The sequence below is a fragment of the Gopherus evgoodei genome, chromosome 1 (assembly GCF_007399415.2).
Source record: "Gopherus evgoodei ecotype Sinaloan lineage chromosome 1, rGopEvg1_v1.p, whole genome shotgun sequence".
In the NCBI taxonomy this organism is placed as follows: domain Eukaryota; kingdom Metazoa; phylum Chordata; order Testudines; family Testudinidae; genus Gopherus; species Gopherus evgoodei.
Genome location: NC_044322.1, coordinates 226,807,956 through 226,822,908, shown reverse-complemented (window position 1 = coordinate 226,822,908; position 14,953 = coordinate 226,807,956). Strand labels below are relative to the sequence as shown.

General features: G+C 41.8%; 1 protein-coding gene across 3 annotated transcripts in view; it reads left to right on the top strand.

The window, feature by feature from the left end:
* Nucleotides 1-14,953, top strand: part of TSPAN11 (tetraspanin 11) — a 179,301-nt gene that overhangs the window by 82,302 nt on the left and 82,046 nt on the right. For all 3 annotated transcript variants that reach the window (XM_030538493.1, XM_030538484.1, XM_030538475.1), the window contains one exon: nucleotides 1,893-2,084. In XM_030538493.1, the coding sequence (XP_030394353.1) occupies nucleotides 1,893-2,084 (192 nt within the window). The remainder of the gene's footprint in view (nucleotides 1-1,892; nucleotides 2,085-14,953) is intronic.

Here is a 14,953-nt window from a genome sequence, read left to right as displayed (position 1 = left end):
GGGCGGCTGAAGATCCAGCCACTGCGGTTGCTGCTGAAGAAAATGGCACCCCCCAAATGCCAGCACCCTAGGCGATCACCTAGGTCACCTAAACGGTTGCACCGGCCCTGGCTGGAGGGAGTGAGAGATGAGGACGTCATGGATTGTTGTGATCTTTTTGGGTATCGAGTGTGAGTTCTAGAGACAGCAAGAGAAGGAAGAGAAATGAGGGAATGGGTGTGAGGTTAGGAATGGTGCCATAAGGCAACTGGATGTAGTGGCAAGGATGGGTGTAGGAAGAGGAGAGGGTGGGGATAGAGGAAGAGCCAGGAATAGAGCAAATGTCACCAGACTTTAGGAGAAGGAGACTGAGGAAGGTGTGGATGTGGGACCTGGATTTCTGCTGCTGGAAGAATGGGGGATGGAAAGGGGAGGAGGAGCAGGTAGAGTTGATTGGAACTGTGGAGGGTTGAGGGTAACAAGGATGTTTGTTTTAGCACCTTGTTCTCTATCTGGGATTGAAGAGATGCATTTTCAGATACACTAGGAAAGACAATACATTTGCAGTGGAGAGAGTGGATAATTGGCATTATTAAAACAAAATATACTGTGTTATTGCTTATGAGTTTTAGCCAGTACTGTGCTTTTTAGAGCTACATGTGTAAGACACGCTTGTCTTGTGGAACTTCAGTCTGTTCTGCAGTGCAGGGTTTCATGGAATAGTTTCCCCAGTTGTTAGGGTGCCATGATAAAGAAAACCCAAGTACTATTTCGTGATAAACACTTTTCTAATTATTTTAATCGCTCAGTTGTCAAACCTGCACTGTATAGTTATAAGTGGCTTGGAAAACAAACTGCATGACTTTTAGTGGATTGGTAAGTAAACATCATTGGGACTAACAAGTTTCTTGAATTTGGCGGGGAAGCACATATTTGGGCTAGAGGGTATCATACTGGGGAAAAAATGAGATTCTGTAGCAAAGTGAGGATGGGTCAGTTAGGGACTCTTAGACTGAGCTGGTTGTCCTTTGAATATTATTATATGACCCAAAGAACAGCTGCAGGGTGAAGATAGTCTGTTTATTCATAACTATACCATAGATAGGTGCTCTGATACCACAATATGGATTCAGGATTTAAAAACAAGATTAGATTATTAGAATAAATCTATTAATTAATCTTTTTAATTATTTGACCAGCTCTAATAATAAAAATAACATTAGGTGCTGGACCGTTATGTCAGTTCCTGCATTGCTGTTATCAACAATGCAGGAATTGAAATAATGAACTGGCTTCTAATGTGGCCGTGGTGTTTTTGATGTTGCCATTTTCTGACATCAGTGTCCCATTCTGAAAGTGTCACCAATGTGCTAATCAGTAGCAGAAATCCAGGGCCTTGCAGGTCAGCTTTGCGGTGGAGACGAAATCAGTGGTGTGGAATCTTTTTATATACTAAACTTAACTTACTTTATTTACACATGTACACCTTCCCTGAAATTATACAGTCAAACTGTGTGCCAGTCAATCTCCTCTTCCAGGAATTTTAGCATAACACCAATGGCCAATTCCCAGGGAGCAACTCTGCCTCAAGAATTGCCTCTGATTAGAACCCAGGGCACAGAGCGAACTCTCCTGTTACTCATACAGCTCCCTCTCTCCCAAAATTGCCTCTGCACAAAACATTGTACAACTGAAAACTAACAGCAACACATAATGTCTTCCTAAGTGTCAAAACTTGCTTGCACACTAAAAGTGGAAGATTAACAGCACCACCCGATGACTCCTAATTATTTATTAGAGCTGCCCAGATAGCTGAAAAAGAGATTAAGCAAGATACAAGTTCTTAGTGCCAGATTAAAATATTTCAAAGTGTGGCTTCACCATGTACATTTCCTTCTTCTTGTGTGCCGTAGGTGGGTGGTGCTGCAGTGATGGCTGTTGGCATATGGACCCTAGTTGAAAAAAGCGACTATCTGAATATCCTGGCATCTAGTACATTTGCTGTGTCTGCATACATCCTGATCTTTGCAGGAGGTCTTGTGATGATTACAGGTTTTCTGGGATTCTGTGCAATCATCAGGGAACAAAGGAGCTGTCTTTCCGCAGTAAGTAACTGGATTTTATCTTTAATGGAAGCAGACTCTTACTAATAAGGATCTAATAATCTCTCTGTTGAAGCAAGAACGGCAGGTACAACATTCTGCTAGTGCGTTTACTTGGCCTGGAGGTGGAATATGGCATGAGGAACTGTATCCTTTACCAAACAAGCAGCATCTTTTGAGGGCAGCTTCCCACTATGCCAAGCATTTTCTTTTGTGTTTGTGATGTTACTGAGAAACTGTTGCTGGATACCCATGAAATAAAATCAGCTAAAGCAACTTTTAGCAATTTTATCCAATCCAGGTTGGATTCAGAAAAGCTCTAAAGTTACTGGTGAAAATGGACACCCAAGTCCTTCAGAAAAGTGCTGACTGCTACATCCAAACTCAGTGTTAAATGACAGCAGAAAAATTGCAACTTCTTTCTCATCTGTTTCTCTCCCTATTTCTATCCAAAACTTCGTAAGAAAAATGTTTGTATTGCTTTTTACTTCGGTTCACCCTGCAGAGCCAATATAGCTCAGAGGGAGGAAGTGGGAATCTATTCTGACTTGTGTGTTATTGATCAAATTATTTACTAAATGCCAATTAAATGGCCACTGTTACATCTGGGCAAACCCACTGGTGACAGAGGAATTGCACAGGTTTCACTAAGGGCATGATCTTGAAGACAATGAGTTGCACATGTTCACTGAAGTCAGAGGCAGCGGACACTCTCTTTGAGTGAGGAACAGAGGTGCATAAGGAAACCTAAACAAAGCACTGTACCAGCATAGTTAGTGGGGAGAATCAGGGCAGAGAAGGGAAGGAAGGGTTAGAGCTCTGCATGCTAAGCAAGGGGAGCTCCTGAGACTTGGTGGAGGGAGATCAGCCAGCTCCATGCTGGGAAGAGTTCCCAGTGGTTCATGTCCCTCTTGCCAGGGTAGCTGCTCCTGGCCCAGTCACATCACCCCAATTTCTTCCTGGCCTGATCCCAGATACTACAGTGGCCAATCCAGTCCCTCGGGATCCTGGTCTTGCGTCCACTCCAAGAAGTTGCAAAGCCCTACCCTGCCTAAGCAGCCTGAGCATGTGCAGTGTATGGAAGATGGCCACACACACATGCAGTTTACAGGGAGTGCTGTTTCTCAGAATGTGAAGCAAAACAACTCACGGGGACAGAAAACATAGATCAGCCCCCTGATATTTTCATTGATGGTGTGCTAGCACTTGCTATCCCCTCACTCCCCAGTTCTGCCACTCCTGGTTGAAGTCATAATTGGGCCACCAGAATCTTTATTACTGATTCTGTATAAGAAACAAAAATCTCAACTTGACTGTCAAACCCCAGGCTGAGTTTGCAGGACTGGTAGTTAGAAAAAATACTTTTTACTTGCAAACTGAGCACATTTGCCTGGAGTCACTGAAAGACCAGAAACGTGATATCCTGCAATGTTATTGTCACAGTGTCAGTTTTTAGAGATAAACCATGGCTTAAGAGCTGATGTTTCTGTTGGAGGAGTGTAAAAGGAAATTAGCAGTTTATATAGATGATTAAACACCAAGTCAGACTTGAGTGGTTCATAGACCTTGGGCTGGCTGTAAGCACAGGGTGAATGTCAACCTAGAAGAAAAATTCTTTAGTAGAAGTTTGTCCAGCAGCCTCCATTCAGTTTGCGAAGTAGTATCATAGAAGTGTAGGACTGGAAAGGACCTGAGAGGTCATTTAGTCCAGTCCCCCATACTCATGGCAGGACTAAGCAATAACTAGACCATTTCTGACAGGTGTTTATCTAACCTGTTCTTAAAAACCTCCAATGATGAAGTTTCCACAATCTCCCTAGACAATTTGTTCCAGTGCTTAACTACCCTGATATGAAGTTTTTCCGTATGTCCAACCTAAACCTTCCTTGCTACAATTTAAGCCCAGTGCTTCTTGTCCTATCCTCAGAGGCTGAGGAGAATAGTTTTTCTCCCTCCTTCTTGTAACAACCTTTTATGTACATGAAACTTATCGTGTTCCTCCCTCCTCGGTATTCTCTTCTCCAGATTAAACAAACACAGTTGTTTCAATCTTTCCTCGTAGGTCATATTTTCTAGACCTTTAATCATTTTGTTGTTCCTTTCTAGACTTTCTCCAGTGTTCACATCTTTCCTGAAATGTGGTGCCCAAAACTGGACACACTACTCCTGCTGAGGCCTTATCAGTGCAGAGTAGAGCGGAATTACTTCTTGTGTCTTGCTTACAACATTCCTGTTGATATATCCCAGAATGATGTTCACTTTTTTTTTCAACAGAGTTACACTGTAACCCCCAGATCCCTTTCCTCAGTACTCCTTCCTAGGCAGTCATTTCCCATTTTTGTATGTATGCAACTGATCGTTCCTTCCTAACTGGAGTACTTTGTATTTTTTGTTGTTGAATTTCTCCAGTTAGTCCTGATCATTTTGAATTATAATCCTACCCTCCAAAGCACTTGCAACCCCTCTCACCTTGATACCATCCGCAAACTTTGTAAATGTACTATCTATGCCATTATCTAAATCATTGATGAAGATATTGAACAGAATCAGACCCAGAACTGATCCCTGCAGGTTCCCACTTGATTTGCCCTTCCAGTTTGACCGTGAACCACTGATAACTGTTCTCCAGGGACCCTTTTTTGTGCATCCACTTTATACTAGTTCCATCTAGGTTGTATTCCCTAGTTTGTTTATGAGATGGTCATGTGAAACATTGTCAAAAGCCTTACTAAAGTCAAGACATTGCACGTGTACATTCAGAGATGAATTCAGCACAGAGCCCTCTCCTCTCTGAAGGCCCTGTCTGCTGGAATACCATCAAAAGTCCTGCCTCTACAGTAGCTGAGAGGGGTTTTCCCTTAAGCATTCTGCCATTTTCTGAAGTTCCTTGGGATTGCAGTGAGCCTTTCTCTTCCCCCACCATCCTCCCTTTTCAGCTTCCCTCTTCTCACTCCCACATCCCAGGGCTGCCAGACACATTGGATCTCCTTCTCATTTCCACTAAGGCCCCTTTACACTTACATTTGCTTCACAACCCCTTTTCACTGCCAAAGCAGTGTGAAGGGGCCTTACCATAAATGAGAATCAGATCCATTATCTCCAGAGAAGGCATTTGCTGGCTTGGGGGACAAATTGCTTATTTCCAGAGTAACCGTTTGTGTTATAACAAAGAGTGTTTTGACTTCAGGGCGGCAACAAGTAGCAGGAGCAAATACAATTTTAAGAAATGAATATGGGAATTTTCATTAGGTATGTCAGAGGGAAGGGCCCAACTACCTCTGACAAGGCTCCAGAAGGGAGAATGAGGCAGCTCAGGCTCACCTGGGAGTAGTTAACTCACTGAGTAACTGGGAGACTGTTAGTTGGGCAAGGAAGCATAAAAAGGTAAGGACCTCAGTTAGAGGATAAGCTTTTGAGGAGACAGGTGGCTGATGCAGAGACAAGGGATTGTAGAGCGAGGACCCTGCCACAGATGGGTGAGAATGTTCCAGGCAAACTCAGAGCTGGTCTGCATGGGAAATTACATTGGCATACCTGTCTCTCTGGTGGGTGTGAAAAATCTACAGCCCTGAGAGTTATAATTAGGCTGACCTAACCCCGAGGTAGACGGTGCTTATGCAACTGGACCACTGTAGTCCTTAAGTGTAGACATACCCTGATTCTGTAAAGAGGGAGAAACAGGGCAGGAGGCTGGGGAAGACTACAGAGGTAGGAAGTAGCTCAGGGAACAGCAAGGGACTGAGAAGGGCTGGCTCTGGGTATTCCAAAAAAGGGCCTGAGCTGGAACCCAGCAGAGGTGTGGTGCTGGGTTCCCCTACTTACCCCAGCCAGAGACTGTTGGAGAAGAAACTTGTGACCTATGCTTATGCCCATGAAATGGCTTCAGTTAGATACAGGGGGACCCACTATAACAGCTTGAAAATAAGCATGGTGCATTGGCAAAGGCAAGCCAAATATGTCATACTGTGACTATTTTAACTGTAAGGCCATTAGTCATGCTTGATTATATATGGTTATCTTAATAAAAAGGATTGTATAGCAGCAGCGGTCCAAGAATTTGTACTGTCACTGCTTACGGATACACAACTGAATCTAAATCTGAAACATTTTGTGTGCTAAAATGATGAAAGTGCTTAAGGGAAGATTTAGATTATGCTTTTTTCCTAATTGACTGCACTCAAACTGGATTTTAAGCAAACTATTTTATTTATAAACATTTATTCATTAATACTTCTTTAGCAATTTTCATTCATAGAACTCCAAGTGCAACACAAAGTGAGGGTGGAGGGCAGAATATATTATCCCCATTTTTAAGGTGGAGCAACCGAGGAACAGAACAGTGAACTGACTTTCCTAAGATTTCACAGCAAGTCAATGTCAGAGCTGGGAATAGATCCAAAGTTTTTTGACTCCTAATTATGGGCCCTATATAATCACTAAGCTTAGATTTTTCTCCACCCCACAAAGATATTTAAAGTGTTATTTACAGGTATTGAAACCCCTGAAACAATCAGAAACTATATCAGTTAAAAAATAAAAAATGTATGTGTAAGTGACTCTCTTAAATGTACTAACAAGAGCAGAGATGTTTCGCAGTATGGAACAGTTATTTAGTTAAATAGTAATTGACCGCTGGTTTTATTTCCCCAGCCCTAAAAAAACGCAAAAAATCCTTCAACAGAAAAGTCGTCATCTTTCATTTTATTTTATTTTCCATCACTCTTGTTTCAAATTTGAGCATTGACATACTACTGACACTCTGCATATTATAAAGGCAAATGAACTGATGAACAAACCTTGGCTGCACAGGAGTGCTCTGAGCCAAGATTAAATCTATAACTAATATGAGTAATGCATTGTATAAAAAGGCTGCCATATGGAGCCATTCATTATCCCTATGCATTTGTTATAACAGGGAGAGAGATGGGTACTCGCCTTAAGTGAGCCAAATTATATTTCAGCCTATTGCAAGACTACACTAAATAACTATTAAAATAAAAGTCATAATGAACATAAAAGCAAATTGCCTTCACTGGGTTTTCTCTAGTGGACAAACATCACATAATGATTGTCAAAAAAATAAGAAGCTTTTTCCGATAGATAAATTGCACCTTTAAGCTATGCAGGACTGACTCAATCTTCTAGTGGATCAAACAAGAGGATGGTTACACCAACATCATCTAACTGTTGTTAGTGAGTTTAGGGCTGGTATGAAGTGCTAGCCTGTTTACCTCCAAATGAATTGCAGGTGCAAACACGAAGATACTAATTAGGGCTGGTAAAAATGTTTCCATTTAAGCTTTTTTTTTTTTTTTTTTGGAAAGCACAAACTTTCACAAAACTAATTTTGTCAAAAACACAATTTTCCCATTGAAAATTTTTACCAGCCCTAATTCATACCTTCATATTTGCACCTGCAATTCATTTGGAGGCACAAATAGAAGTATATATGGTACCTCTAGTGCACCAACAATCCTGTTGTGAAGAGGTGTAAGAACTCGGTTTTGCAGGAGGGTCAGATGTTACTGGGACAAAATGCAGACACAAATGGGAGTCCACTTTTCCTGGAAATTAGCAGAGCTTTGTAATATCTGAGATGAAATCCGTGAGGTGAAAACAGCTAGTTTTAAATAGTTGGTCGCCAAGTAATTTTGTTTAAAAATGTTTTGAGAAACAAGAAATATCAGGCCAGCTCTAATATTTGTTCCTCTTACTGACAACTCAGAGGTATGGCTCTCATTACAGGGACCATAGTTAAGACAAAGTAAAAGGAGCACAATTATTAACCATGGCTATTTTATAAAGAAAGGAAAATAAAATATTAGACAAAACAACACACAACTAAATACAAATGATAAACTGGTTACTTATATTACAGTTTATTTTGTATACCTTTCTGTGGAGACCTTTAACAGAGATTACATGTTTTGAGTGTGAATCACCTCTCAGGGACTTTTTTTTTCCTTGGTAAGATAAAACCAAAAATATATTGTTTTCCAAAATTATTGTGAGTTCATTTTTAATATCTTATAGTAAAACTATGATTTTGTCATGGAGGTCGCCGAAGTCACCAGAGACCACAGCGACTTCAGGCTGCAGTGATTGACAGCTGCAGGGTACCCCTGCCACCCACAGGGAGGCCCCAAGCTCTCAGCTGCCTGAGCTGCAAGAGAACCCCATAGCTCCTAGCTGCTGCAGGAGGTGGAGGCCCCTGGAGCTGCAAGCCGGGACCCCCACAGCTGCCCAGTCACTACGGTTGGTGTGGGGGCATCTCTCCATTTTGTCACAGATATTTTTAGCAATAGTCACAGACAGGTCATGGGCTTCCATGAATTTTTTTTATTGCCTGTGACCTGTCCGTGACTTTTACTAAAAATATCTGTGACAAAATCTTACCCTTACTTATTAGATACTTTAAAATGTTCAGGGATGGGCAAAATAATTTTGTTTAAGAGCAAGTGAAACTTGTCTAGTCAGTAATAATAATCTAAACAATTTATGCTTGGGCAAAGTAAGTAATCTTAACAAAATCCCATGAAATTGAAGAAGATATGGAAATTAGTTACTTAGCTCCTTAAGTGGCTTCTTCTATCTTAAGACAGTCCAATAACAAATATTAAGAATTTTTAATCCAGTTATATCCCACTATTTCTTTGTCTACCGATGTTTAGCCACTGTTGCCATTCCAGAAATACATGGTTAAACCACCTGGTGAATAATAGGAGAAATGGTTAGTAGCTTATGTTACAGCAGCATTTTCATAGCCCAGTAAAATTATTATAGGAGTTTAAATCTTGTTGCTTGGCAGTGTCTTAGTTTCTTTCACCAATTCATGTTGAAGTTTTGGAAAGGTTTCCCTTAGATTGGTTTCTTTTTGAGTCTTCACTGTTTTGTTTTTTTATTCATTTATTTGTGGCAGTGTGCTTGTAGAGATGGACAGGATGAGTCATGGAGTGCATGCTGCCTATGTAAGGTAACAGAGGATGTCTACCTACAAAACAAAACTCCACAAGTTTGTTTCTGCACATTCTGGTTCTTTGGCTGGAGGTTTTAACATGACATGTCTTCAGGTTTTTAAGCCCCCTCTCTGTGGGTAATAGGGGCCAGATTTTAAAGCTATTTAGGCAAGGGAAATTGTGCTTCACCAATTGTTTAGAATTCTTTGAGGGGGTCAACAAACGTGGAGAAGGGTGATCCAGCGGATATAGGGTACTTGGACTTTCAGAAAGCCTTTGACAAGGTCCCTTATCAAAAGCTCTTTTAAACAAAGAAACTTTTAAGAAGGAAAGTCCTCTCATGGATCAATAACTGGTTAAAAGACAGAAAACAAGGGTAAGTTTGTTTTCAGAATGAAGAGTGGTAAATAGTGGTTTCCTCCAGGGATCTCTACTGTGACCAGTGTCATTCAACATTATTCATAAATGATCTGGGAAAAGGGTGAACGTCCAGGTGGCAAAGCTTGCAGATAGATGGTACAAAATTACTCAAGATAGCTAAGTACGAAGCAGACTGCGAAGAGTTCCAAAGGGATCTCACAAAACTGGGTGACTGGGCAACAAAATGGCAGATAAAATTCAGTGTTGATAAATGTGAAGTAATGCACATTGGAAAACATAATCCAAACTAGATATACAAAATGTTGAAGTCTAAATTAGCTGTTACCATTCAAAAAAGAGATCTTGGAGTCATTGTGGATAGTTCTCTGAAAACATCCAGTCAATATGCAGCAGTGGTCAAAAAAGCTAACAGTGTTTAGGAACCATTAGGAAAGGGATAGATAATAAAAAAGTAAATATTATAATGCTGCTACATAAATCTGTGCACACCCACATCTTGAATACCGTGTGCAGTTCCAGTCACCCCATCCCAAAAAAGATATTGGAAGTGGTTCAGAAAAGGGCAACAAAAGTTCTTAGGGTATGGAATGGCTTCCATATGAGGAGAGATTAAAAAGACTGGGTCTGTTCAGCTTGGAAAAGAGACGACTGAGAGGGGATATGATAGAAGTCTATAAAAGCATGACTGGCATGGAGAAAGTGGATAAGGAAGTGTTGTTTACTCCTTCTCATAACACAAGAACCAGAGGTCACCCAATAAAATGAATAGGCGGCAGCTTTAAAACAAATAAAAGGAAGTATTTCTTCACACAGTGCACAGTCAACCTGTGGAACTCGTTACGTGGGGTTTTAGTGAAGTCCAAAAGTATAACTGGGTTAAAAAAAGCATTAGATAAATTCACGGAAGATAGGTCCATCAGTGGCTATTAGCCAAGATGGTCAGGGATGCAGTCCCATGCTCTGGATATCCCTAAGTCTCTGACTGCCAGATGCTGGGATTTGATGACAGGGGATGGCTCACTTGATAATTGCCCTGATCAGTTCAGTCCCCTTGAAGCATCTAGCATTGGCCACTGTCAGAAGACAGGATACTGGCCTAGAATAGATCTTTGGTCTGACCCAGTGTGGCTGTTCTTATGTTCATTTTAGATGCACAGAAATGCTTAGTGGGATTTTCAAAAGTGCCTAAGACCCTATTGAATCCTATTAGACACCTCTCTGCATCTTTAGGTGCCTTTAAAAATCACACCCTAAGTGTCTGTTATGAATTAATCTGGTTTCCCATTTCCTCCAGTTTATGCTTTGTGTGTAGTGTATTAATTATGTGGTGTACTCGATGTTTAAAACAAGCCCATGATCAGTGATTTCCAAAGCCAGTGGCTATGCTATCTCTCAGTCCCAAAGATTGTTCAAACACTTATTTTTGTATGATAAAGTAGCATGTGCATCTCTAACCATTTGGCAGCAATGTGAAATTAACTTATTGGTCATGTTAATCAAATTAGGAGTAAGTGACATTTTTTTTCCAGTAATGGATGTGCACAGGAGTTTTGGGGCTTTAAAGATTAATTAATCCCCCAGAAGTGTGAAAATGTCATTGGAAAGCCTATGTGTCAAATTGTCTAATTTGATTAGCTTATTTAAAATGGGTAAGGAAATTGTTCTTTCTTTGGCATGATGTGCTTCTGTTATGGAGTGATCTGTTTGAGTTTTGCACACTTGACAACGACTTTAATGAGTTGCACTCACAGTGAAGACTGTGTTTCATCGCTAGATGCAGGAAGCTAGTTCATCAACGCCCATCAGCTAGCTGTACACACAAACTAATTGTATATCCGTCTCCAGGCAGGCTCCAAAAGGGTGGCTGTGTTGTGAAAGATGGCTTTGTGCAGTTCTGAGTATTTTGTGTCTCACTGATTCCTCATCAGATTTGCTCAGATTACAAACACAAATACTTGTTTCCAAGCCTCAGCATTTTCTACTTGAAATTTGAGGGCTCAATCCTCCACTATGTTGAGTTTACACTGGCAAAGAGGGATGGTTGGGGACCAAAATGGCCCTCATGTAACCTAGAGCAGTGGTTCCCAACCTTTTGGAGATCAGAGCCCATTTATAAATGTTTATGGCCTGCTGTGAACCAACAGGGGGTGGATGCATTGAGGTGGTTTTGCTTGGGTCCTGACCCCAAGGGGTTTGGGTCCTGCTCAGCATTCACCCCACAATGGCAGCTCCTGCAGCTGCTGTGCTGCGGGGCTGGCTGGGCTTGGCTCTCCAGTCCAGGAGTTGCAACCTCCAGGGTTGCAGCACCACTCAGGTTTGGCTCAGCCTCCCTGACTGAATCAAATTTGCATGAGTGGAGTTGTAAGCTGGCTCATGCGGTGGCAGAGCCACTTACTCAAATCTGGCTTATCTGGACTCCTGTCATCATGAGAGCCGGGCCAAACCAAAGTGCACTGGGACCCCACAGATTGCATTGCCTGGAGTAGGGAGGTGAGCCCAGCCATGGAACAAGAGCTGCTATGCACCCCTTAGAAACATTCTCGCAACTCAGTTTTGGATCCTGACCCATGGGTTGAGACACCTTCACAAAGAGCAGCTTCAGGGCTGCTGTAAATTATGCTGCCTGCTCCAGAAACTATATGGACTGAGGATCTGGGAGCTTGCTGTGTGCTCACCTTGCCTGTCCTCACATGGGTACACCTGTCCCTATTCCTTCCCATCTCAGATAAGCCTTCTATGCCAAGATGACAGGGGGAAATCTCAACTGCCCTCTTTAGGGCTTTCTGGGTACAGTGCAAAGCAGCCAGAACTGAAGCCCAAGCCTGAGCCCTGAAAGTCAAGCCTGGGTTCTTTCTGACTTATGGATCATCACTGTTCATAAAAGATTCTGCAGACCAGATGCTGGAGTCACTTTACAATCTTAGTTATCTTCAAATTCTATGTTCAGTTATACCTATGTAACCCCATTATTTTTAATAGGATTTGCGGATGTAAATGACTTTGAGGGCAGAATTTGGCACTAGAATTGGAATTTGGTTACCAAGCCTGTTTGTGATGACAGAATAAAATCCAACTCCATCTCTCTGAGCTGTGTTTTCTCTGAAGAGCTATCAGGAGTGAAAATTTATTAGGGTCTCTAAAGTGAATAAGTGCTACTCTCAACATACTCAGGAAGCAGATGTTGAGTATTAAAGTGCTATTTTTACATAATCATTTTCAGAGCAGAAGCATATAATACTTCAACACAGCCTTAAAAATTCCTATTCACTCGCCCACCTCGAATGAGTAATGTTTTTTGACATATAAGCAAAATGATTTTCTTTCCATTGTTATGATAAGGGTGGGAGAGTAGATTTTTATAGAATGTGCTTAAACTGTGAGAGAGGTTAGACACTCCTGAGGACTCTGTACGGGAGAAATTACTTGGTGCTCAACAAGAGCACACAAGCAGATACAAGCTAGCTGCAGTGCAAGTGTTTAAAGCCTGGAGACTACATACTCTTTTCATTTCATAGCCCAGAGGGAAGTCTGTTGGTAAAATGACCTCCTATTGGGTCATAAGGAAAGTCAGACTTATAAATCATGAGGTTCAGTAACTTCGGAACAACAGCCACAAATACATCATGTGACTCTTGTAAAACTATAGTCTGAGATGGAAGCTGTGCTCACACCTCTTTATCCAGCTGAACCAGAGTTGGGGCTACAAATATATCCCTAACAGAACCCAGGGCCAACAGAGGAAACCACTTTCCTTGAGCAAAAGGCCTAGGCTCTCCGGGTGGCGGCATACTTTTCCTCAGTTTTCTTAGCCCTATTCATTTATTAAGACAGGTTAGGGCACTGGTTCTCAATCTTGCCAGACTACTGTACCCCTTTCAGGAGTTTGATTTGTCTTGCGAAGCCCCAAATTTCACTTCACTTAAATTACCTGCATATAGAATCAGACCTAAAAATACAAAAGCGTCACACCACATTATTACCAAAAAATTGCTCACTTTCTCATTTTTGCCACATCATTATAAAATAAATCAATGGAGTATAAATATTGTACTTACATTTCAGTGTATAGCATAACAAAGCGGTATAAACAAGTCATTGTCTGCATGAAATTTTAGTTTGTACTGACTTTGCTAGTGGTTTTTATGTAGCCTGTTGTAAAACTAGGCAAATACCTAGATGAGTTGATGTAACCCCTGGAAGGCCTCTGCGTATCCTCAGGGGTACATGTACTCCTGGTTGAGAACCACTGGGTTAGGGGACACCTTGTCCAAGGAGCAGCTCTAGCCTTTGCCAGCCAGCATGGAAACAATTTTCAGCTCCCTCAACTGCACTCCCAGCATCTGAGCAGAAGAAAAAAGCCAACCACAGTGCAAAGAACCTCCCACCCCAACCCCCACAAACAGTGCAGTGCCCAGGGTAACCAGCCTGCTTGCCCTAGAACTGGCCTTGCCTCCCAGCGTGGGAAGAAAATCCAGGAGTGTAAGGTACTGGCTTGTCCCCAACCCAGAAAGGTCCCAGCTGCCACATCCAGATTCTCTTTCCAGGTACAGTTTTATTTCCTAAACATAAGCAAAACAGAAAACAGTTCTTCAGCCCACCCTCGGCTGCGGCTCCCAGGGGATTTTCTCCTTTGCCTCTCTCAGTCCTTCCTGCTTCAGGGCCAAGTAAAGGATTCTTCCATGCTCTTTTAACCGAGCACCAGCTCCCTGGACTTTCTCCTTGGAGGCCCCTTTTCTGCAGCAGATTCCACTGCTTTGCCACCTCCTCCCCACCTCCCGGGGACTCTGGAGGTCTCTCCTAGGGAAACTCCTGCTTCCCCTTCTGTCATAAACAGATAGCTAAGGGTTAATGTTCTTTTACCTGTAAAGGGTTAACACAGGGAACCAAACACCTGACCAGAGGACCAATCAGGAAACAAGACTTTTTCAAATCTGGGTGGAGGGAAGTTTTGGGTGTGAGTTCTTTGTTCTTTGTCTTGGGTCTGACCCTCTCGGCTCTGAGAGTGATTTTTCTATCTCCTGGCTTTCTAATCTTCTGTTTCCAAGTTGTAAGTACAAAAATAGTAAGACAATAGGTTTATATTGTTTTTTTGTATTTACATGTGTGTAGTTGCTGGAATGTTTTATATTGTATTCTTTTTGGATAAGGCTGTTTATTCATTTTTTTCCTTTAAGCAATTGACCCTGTATATTGTCACCTTAATACAGAGAGTATTTTTAATGTCTTTTTCTTTCTTTTTTATATAAAGCTTTCTTTTTAAGACCTGTTGGAGTTTTTCTTTAGTGGGGACCTCAGGGAATTGAGTCTGCAGCTCACCAGGGAATTGATGGGAGGAAGAAGTCAGGGGGAAAATCTCTTTGTGTTAGATTTACTAAGCCTGACTTTGCATACCCTCTGGGTGAGGGGGAAAAGAGATTAGATCTCTCGGTACTTGTGTTTCCAGGACTGGAAGCAGGGAATCTCCTAGGGTCATCCAGGGAGGGGAGGCTGGGAGGAAGTATCCAGGAAACAAGGGGAGGGGGTTATTTCCCTTTG